The sequence below is a fragment of the Anabrus simplex genome, chromosome 4 (assembly GCF_040414725.1).
Source record: "Anabrus simplex isolate iqAnaSimp1 chromosome 4, ASM4041472v1, whole genome shotgun sequence".
Lineage (NCBI taxonomy): Eukaryota > Metazoa > Arthropoda > Insecta > Orthoptera > Tettigoniidae > Anabrus > Anabrus simplex.
The window spans coordinates 305627563-305636552 of NC_090268.1; the positions used below are offsets into that span (position 1 = coordinate 305627563).

The window sequence follows — 8990 nt, forward strand, 5'->3', positions numbered from 1 at the left end:
CTGCCATGCCATGTGCAGACTCGTACACAAATTAAAGTTACACGAATATAAAGATACACAGGTAAAAAATTCCCTACTACAAATTCTTCTTATAATATTACATTTTTACATTATAAATGAACAAAATTACATGATTTTCATGATTTTAATATTGCAAATTATTTCCTAACCTAAAAATTGGGGATCATACACTTGTACAGTTGCAGTATGGGCTAAATCTCCATGAATTACCAAGTTCCATTATATATCTATGCCATATAATTGTATGCAACAGCAATGTACGTAATTATTCCATATAAATTGGAAACCCAGTGACTTATGCAATAAGAATAGATTCATAACCTTGCTAACTAGCATGAAGAAAGACCCACTGGTGTAAATAATAGCATATAATATTGTAGCAGTATACAGCTGTGGATAAATAGTATTATATTGACAAGAGAAACTTTATTAATGGCATAAAAAAAACATGTGAGGTTATGTCACGGCACGTCTGCTGTAAGTATATTAATATGACTTTATTTAATGCAAGGACATGTAATTAATAGTATATAATTTATTCATCATCATTTCCCATTATCCAGCTGTAGCCAGGTAGGGGCAAATATGGTTCCTCTCCACTTTCTTTGGTCTTTCCACCACTCCCATTCCAACACTGTGTCCCAGTCCAGGTTTCTTTCTCTAATACTGTGTTGGATTATGTCCTTCCATCTCAGTCGTGGTCATCCACGGCCTCTCCTTCCTTGCATTTGCATTTCTCATCACTCATTTGCTTTATGTGCCCAAACCATCTTAATCAGCTCTTCTCTATTCTATCATCCAATTTTTCCACTCCAATTTCTTCCCGGATTTTGTCATTCCTTATTTTGTCTCTTCTACTCTTCTGTAACATACTCCTCAAGGACTTCATTTCGGCTGCCTGTATTAGACTTTCATCCTTCTTTGTCATTGTCCAAGTTTCTGCTCCGTAAGTTATCTGTATATATTACATCCTGTACGTATTTTCCTCTGCTTTCATTGGCACATCTTTGTCCCATAACATGTTTCTTACACTATGATAGAAACAGCTTCCTGCTTGAATCCTCTTACTAATCTCAGCATCCAGACGAGCATCTACCATTAATTCACTCGCCAGGTATTTGAACGTCTCCACTATTTCCAGGGGCTTGTCTGCAAATCTAATCTGACCCAACCCTTCTTTCTCCCCTCTAGTCATAACAAGAGTTTTACTCTTTTCTACACTTATTTTCAATCCACATTCTTCGATCTTTCCATTCATCACATACAACAGTTCTTGAACATTCATGTCGCCTTCTCCCCAAATCACAATATCATCTAAGGTTAAGTTATAAGGAGATTCCCATTGAGCCAATACGGGACAAAATGAGATTTATAAGCTGCAATATCATCTGCTAATAACATGTTCATTTCTCTTCCTCCATATGCTGCTTTTACTGTTTTCATGATGTCATCCATTACTGTTGTAAACAGGATTGGTGATAGATCACTTCCCTGTCTCAGCCCACTGGTAATTTTGAACCAACTTGTCCTGGCAACTTGTGTTTGCACGCAACAACAACATTCCTTGTACATTGCCATGATCATTTTTATTAATCCCTGTCCAATTCCTTTTTGCACCAGACTGTCCCAAACTTTATAGTCCTGGGGACTCTGTCATATGCCTTTTCAGTGTCAATGAATGTCATCACCATATCATTCCCATACTCCCATGCTTTTCCATTAGTTCTCATAATGAAAATGGGCTCTATTCACCTTCCACTTCTGAAACCAAACTGATTTCCCTGTATCTGATTTCAATCCTCAACCTTATCCTACTTTCCAGTATCCTCTCCATTATCTTAGCAACATGGGATATCAGAGTAAATCCCCTGTAGTTCTTCAGTACTTTCTTATCGCCCTTCTTGAAAATATGGATGATTATTCCTTTTTGTCAATCCTCAGGGACCTCCTTATTCTCCCAGACAATCCTGAGAACTTAATATGTCCACTGCAGGCCTACATATCCAGCTGTCCTTATCATCTCCACTGAAATTTTATCTTTTCCAGCATTTTTTCCATTCTTCATCTTTCCTACTGCCATTTCAATTTCATTCATTGTAATTTCTTTATCCATTTCTTCATCAACTAATTGCCTTTCCTGGTGGTCCATTGAAATACTGTCATTAGTTCTCATTTTCAGCAACTTCTGAAAATACTCTCTCCATCTATTTCTTATTTCTTCTGGCTTTGTTAATATTATACTGCTTTCATCTTTCATAAATATGGCATTTACTTGATCTCTCTCTTTATTTCTTAAGATACCATAAAATAATTTCTTGCTGCCCTGCATATCATCTCTCAATTTCTGTTTCCAGCGTTTCATCTTTCCTTCCTCCACTACTTTCTTGGCCAAATTCTTTGCCTCCACATATTTTCTTCTACTTTCTTCAGTCTTAGATGTTTTCCATGCTTTCCATGCCATTTTCTTTTCCTTCACTTTAATCTTTACCCTATCATTCAGTGTGTCTCTTTGTCTTTCACATTTCCTGATGTTCTGCCACGTACCTTTTCTGCACATCCAACCAGTGTTTCCTTGAATCTTTTCCATTCATCTTCAACATTCCCCATCTCTGTCCTGGGTACCAGGGGTATTATTTCCCTTTGAAATTCTTCTTGTATGCTTTTCTCCTTCAACTTCCATACTTTAATTCTGTTCTCTCTTGTTAATGGGAGTTTTTCAGCTTTCCTATCACAACTCTATGATCTCCACCAAAGGCTTCTTCAGGCATGGCTGTAACATCTAAAACAGGGCCTCTCATGGTGCATGCACTGTGCACGGTGCAAAAGGCGACTTCGCTTGGTTGACCAGAGTGCAGACCCCCACTCCTCGATTTGGAGCAATAGTGCTGTCTCTCTCTTTCTCCACGCCTGTCTCGCTCGCTCCCCCTGTCTCCCTCTTCCTCATTTTCTCCGTAGTGCTCCAAATCCGAGCCAAGTAGCCCAGAGACGAAGCGTTGGTCCAAGCCGAGTGGGACCGATGCACTGTGCACAGGAACTCTGCGTCGCTGTCTGCACATGTGAGATTTTGGGCGTTTGAGGGGCCCTGATCTAAAAGGTTCTTCCGGTGTTCTTCCTTGATTATATAATCAGTCATAGTCTTTGTTCGTCTGTCTCCCCAACCATACCTCGTAATCTTCTGACTGTTCTTCTTCCTAAACCAGGTGTTTCAAACAATCATTTGGTTCCTCACGCAAAAATTCACCAACAACTGGCCTTCTGGATTTACATTTCTGTATCCAAAGGGCCCTACATAAAATTTGTCTGGTAGGTCCCTCATTCGTGTGTGGGGGGGGAAATAGTTGCCATGTATGAAATTAATATAACATTTTTAGATTATCCGTAACGTGTGCCAATGATGCAGGAGACGTTGCATATAGGTCTCCTCACCCTGTGCGAATTTTGCAGTCTTATATTTCACAGCATTGGCAATGTTCTCTTGTATCCGAAACTGTCTCCCACTTTGTTGATGAGGTCAAAATTGCACAGAGACAGGTCCAGTGAGTATGGCGGGTGTTCCAGTACTTCCCTTCCCCAGCAATTAACTAGGCATCGTGGGCATCCGAAGATTATGACGAGTGAAAATTATGGCTTATTGTTTTCAAAGAAATTGATATTTTATGTAAGATTAATTTCTTGTAAATAAAACACAGCTATTTTTTAATATTCTTGAGAATTTCACCTCTTAAATTTAGAGGTATGGTTTATTCTGTTATATACAGTAGGTATATTCATTTCAATTTCCAGCTCTGCTTAAGAAACTTGTAAGAGAAATATGAACCAACTTCTATCCATAAAACACATTTTCTTTCTTGTTTACAGCCTCTGAGATAGATGATGAAATGAAAGAATTGGAAGCCTGGGCATCATAAAACATCTCTTGCAGGTCAAGTAGCAGTTCTTGTGGGTCACCGAACAGCGCTGGAGAGAGGATAAATGAAAATAAGTGCTTCTGCTGATGCTGTACTTGTATATATTTATTCCAATCAGCTTGTCACTTCATTCGTAAGCTGTTATGAATTCTAAAAACTAAGCACAGTTTTACAATTTATTTTTAACTGTGATAAAATTATTCCAGATCCAGCTAACAAATAATTAAAGGTACATATATATTTTTTTTATGCTTTATAGTTGACTGTATTATTACATTACAATGTGCAGTGGATAGCTAATCATCAGATTGTTACATATGTTCAATATGGGAGTATTTTGGTACCATGTGGAATGAACTTGTACATCAAAAATGACTCCATACTTATAGAGATTTATCTCTGATGCAAAGTTTCTTCCCATTACTGTTTTATCATATTTTGTCATTTTCTGTTAAGGATATAGGATTTAATGTGCATATTTTATTTCTGGTTGTTCAGCATTGAAAACTTCCATTCTAAGAGAATTAAACACTGTAATGACATCTTATTGTGGTGCATTTTGAAGTTCTTTTCATTTTGGAATTTAAAATGTATTTTTCCCTTTTAAAATATAATTAAATGTATATTTTTGAACCCGTCTAAACTCTAATCAGAACAAATGTATGGTGGTTTTGGTAGGTTGTCGTGCTCATCGAAAGAGCAGGGTAAGACCAAAATGTTCCATCCAGTAGTAGCAGCAGTAAGGTAATAACTATATCTGGGGTTGGAAAGTGCAAGGGTTTGCAATGACATGTTTGGTGTCTTACATAACATTACCCGTAGTCATTTAATCAGCTTAGTGGGAGGGGTAATTTTCTCTTCATCCACATTGCTTCTGTTCATGACAGCAAAATTCTTCCCTTGAAACCTGTTAAGAGTGATTTTCAGTGCTATTTTGAGGTGTTGTTATACTACCTGTTAATGTTGAAATATTTTTGTTTCTTTTATGTTTTTAAACTACACATTTCTTTTTTTTATGTTGTAAACAAAGCATTTCTGTTTCCTCTCTCTTTGTTTCTGTGATACCTACTATATTTATGTATCTTCACTTTTACTTTAACATAAAAATAATGCTTACTAGTTATGTTCTCTTCATTCTATCATTCAGATGATAGACTATTGGTAATTTACATAGTTAGGATAGTTTTGGAAATGTTGGAAAACATTTCTTGATGATTTTTGTGTTTACAAGGTGCTACCTAGAATTTTCGAGAATTTGTTCACAAAAACTTGAGTACTTACATTAGTGCCTAATTTTCACCACACCTTCAAATTAGTCACCTTGGGTTTGAATGCGCCAATTTCAGCTATTTTTTTTTGGAAGCCTTTGCAGAAAACTTCCGGTTTGAATGTGTTCAGCATCCGCGATTCTGCTTGGATCTCTTCCTTTGAGTCAAACTGCAGTTTCATATTAGGGAAGAGAAGTAGCAGAGGGCCAGATCAGGCGAGTAGGTGGGGGACTGGTAATTATGTTGTTTTTTTTTTTTTTTTTTTTTTTTTTTTTTGTCAGGAAGTCCCTAACAAGGTGTGAGATGTGCAGGTACGTTGTCATAATGTAGTAACTAGATAGTCTAGATGGTCCTTGTTGTTCCAAAAGTCAGGCCATTGGTGCCTCACATCTTCCCGTTGCCTCACAAAGTCTCATTGACTGTCTGATGCGGTGGAACGTACTCTGTGTGCAATTCCAAGAAAGTCCCTAAAGGAACAATCAAAATTGACTTGGCTTTCTTTGAAATGCATAAACTGCTCAGATGTTCTTTGCTTAAACGTTCCTCACCAAAAGCCTCCTGTGACATTCAATGGGTTTTACCTGCAGTTTTATAAAGTGTGAAGCAAGACAACACAGTGTAAAAAGAAAAGTACCAAAACTAGGAAACTCATTCTTTGGAGGATGCCAGTTGGCAGAGTATTAGTTGAAACATACACCAAGGGGCACCTGGTACCAGCACTTGGTGCTGCTACTTGTTCACACGGGACATTAAATTTCTCTGAAATTCCAGGTAGCTCATCATATAATTATGTTTTTAATTTTATCCAAAATGGTTTCCAAAGGAGTGGTATAAATTGATAGCTATTTAAATAATGTTTTCTTGTAGAAGAATTGAATCAACCACACTAAAAGCAAAATATCATGAATTGCCAATAGAGATTTTGGATAATAACCTTTGTCATTGGAATAACAGTGAGACTGAACAAATGACATATTTCTTGTGGTTTGCAAATAAAATAAAGATGGTCCTCTGATTGGCCATCATTTCTTAATCGGTAGTGAAACACTAATCAACCATACGTGTACTCAACTCTCTCTGAACATGACTTGAAAGTTTTTACACTACAACAAAAACAAAACATATTTATTGAAAAACCTCTGAGTGAATAAATATAAATGTTAATTTTTTCCTGAGTAATATTATTTATAGTTAATAGTGAAAAATGGGACAGAATGGAGCAGCCGGTCTTACTTAGAACTTTTATACCATTATAATAGATAGAATCATTTTTTTAACATTAAACATTAATGTGGAATGATAGACGGTTATTTCTAACGAGTCCACTGCATCTATTCTGACCTATTTAGTGAATTTATACTACAATTTTGTGCTTCGTCTAAGATAGTTGCTTTTAACTACAATTTTACTGTCAATACTTTCTCAGAAAATTAAAGGTTGTGTACAGGTGGATATCAAAATAATGATAAACAGATTAGAGTAGATATAGGATGTAGTAGTTACATAGAAATGAAAAGGTTAGCACAGGATAGGGTAGCATGGACGGCTGCATCAAACCAGTCTCTGAACTGATGACCTACAACAGTAATCAAAATAATGGAAACACCTGAATGAACATAATAATTTGTAATACCTGAAGCCCTTTTCAGTTTCAACTCAGTTAATTTATAACTGTTAGGCTCTTCAGTCTCCCATAACTAACTTTGAGTAGGGGGTAAATAAATTAATAAACAACCTGAAAGAGAAAACATATGGTAACAGTATTCATCATCATTTCCCTTTATCCAGCTGTAGCCGGGTAGGGGCAAATATGGTTCCTCTCCACTTTCTTCGGTCTTTCCACCACTCCTCCTCCAACACTGTGTCCCAGTCCAGGTTTCTTTCTATAATGCTGCGTTGGATGGTATCCTTCCATCTCAATTGTGGTCGTCCACGGCCTCTCCTTCCTTGGATTTGCATTTTCATCACCCTTTTTGGCATTCTTTCGTCGCTCATTCGCTTTATGTACCCAAACCATCTTAGTCGGCTCTTCTCTATTCTATCATTCATTTTTTTCCACTCCAATTTCTTCCCGGATTTTCTCATTCCTTATTTTGTCTCGTCTACTCTTCTGTATCATACTCCTCAAGAATTTCATTTCGGCTGCCTGTATTCGACTCTCATCCTTCTTTGTCATTGTCCAAGTTTCTGCTCCGTAAGTTGTTATGGGTACGTAATACATCTTGTACATAGTATCCTTTGCTTCCATTGGCACATCTTTGTCCCATAACATATTTCTTACACTATGATAGAAACAACTTCCAGCTTGAATCCTTTTACTAATCTCAGCATCCAGTCGAGCATTCTCCATTAATTCACTCCCCAGGTATTTAAACGTTTCCACTACTTCCAGGGGCTTGTCTGCAAGTCTAATCTGACCTTTCCCTTCTTTCTCCCATCTAGTCATAACAAGAGTTTTACTCTTTTCTACACTTATTTTCAATCCACATTCTTCAATCTTCCCATTCACCACATTCAACTGTTCTTGAACCTTCCTGTCGTCTTCTCCCCAAATCACAATATCATCCACAAATAACATCATGTTCATTTCTCTTCCTTCATATGCTGCTTTTGCTGTTCTCATGATGTCATCCATTACTATTGTAAAGAGGATTGGTGATAGAACACTTCCCTGTCTCAGCCCACTAGTTATTTTGAACCAACTTGTCCTGCCAACTTGTGTTTGCACGCAACTACAACATTCCTTATACAATGCCATGATCATTTTTATTAATCCCTGTCCAATTCCTTTTTGCACCAGACTGTCCCAAACTTTCGTCCTAGGGACACTGTCATATGCCTTTTCAATATCAATGAATGTCATCACCATATCATTCCCATACTCCCAATGCTTTTCCATTAGTTGTCTCATAATGAAAATGGGCTCTATTGTTGACCTTCCACTTCTGAAACCAAACTGATTTTCCTGTATCTGCTTCTCAACCCTCAACCTTATTCTACTTTCAGTATTACACATGAAAAAGAAATAACTCAATGAAAATAAAATGACATGTTTCATTCTTGAAAGAACATCATCAGCTTCTATCAAATGACACTCAAATATTTAGATATAAATATGTATGCTTCCAGGCTGAGTGGCTCAGACGGTTGAGGCGCTGGCCTTCCAACCCAAACTTGGCAGGTTCGATCCTGGCTCAGTCTGGTGGTATTTGAAGGTGCTGAAGTACATCAGCCTTGTGTCAGTAGATTTACTGGCACGTAAAAGAATCCCTTCGGGACTAAATTCCAGCAACTCATCGTCTCCGAAAACCGTAAAAGTAGTTAGTGCAACTTAAAGCCAATATTATTATTATTATTATTATTATTATTATCATCATCATTCGGCAAGGTGGAGCGACATGTTGGTAGCTCTTGAAGAAACTTTCAAGCTACCACAATATCTTATGCGCATAATGAGAGATTGCTTCAAAGATCGCACTGTGCTGTATGATACGGCAGATGGACAAAAGACAAAACGTCTGACGGCTGGTGCAGCACAGGGATCGATCCTTGGTCCAGATCTTTGGAACATAATGTATGATGGCTTGTTATGTTTGGAGATGCCAGAGGACACGAAGCTTGTGGGCTACGCTAATGATGTGGCCGCCTTGATAGTAGCTCGTAATGTTGAAATGGCTCAAATCAAACTGAACCAGGTGATGCGGCACATAAAAGAATGGATGATGAGCCACAGTCTAACATTAACCAAACACAAAACGGAGATAGTTCTTCTGACTAGGAAAAGGATCGAAAC

General features: G+C 37.5%; 1 protein-coding gene across 1 annotated transcript in view; it reads left to right on the forward strand.

Annotated features, from left to right (window-relative positions):
• Positions 1-6366, forward strand: part of shrb (charged multivesicular body protein shrub) — a 44608-nt gene extending 38242 nt beyond the window's left edge. Inside the window, exon 5 of the mRNA XM_067145661.2 lies at positions 3880-6366. Coding sequence (XP_067001762.1) covers positions 3880-3929 — 50 coding nt within the window. The 3' untranslated portion in view covers positions 3930-6366. The remainder of the gene's footprint in view (positions 1-3879) is intronic.
• Positions 6367-8990: the final 2624 nt, after the last annotated feature.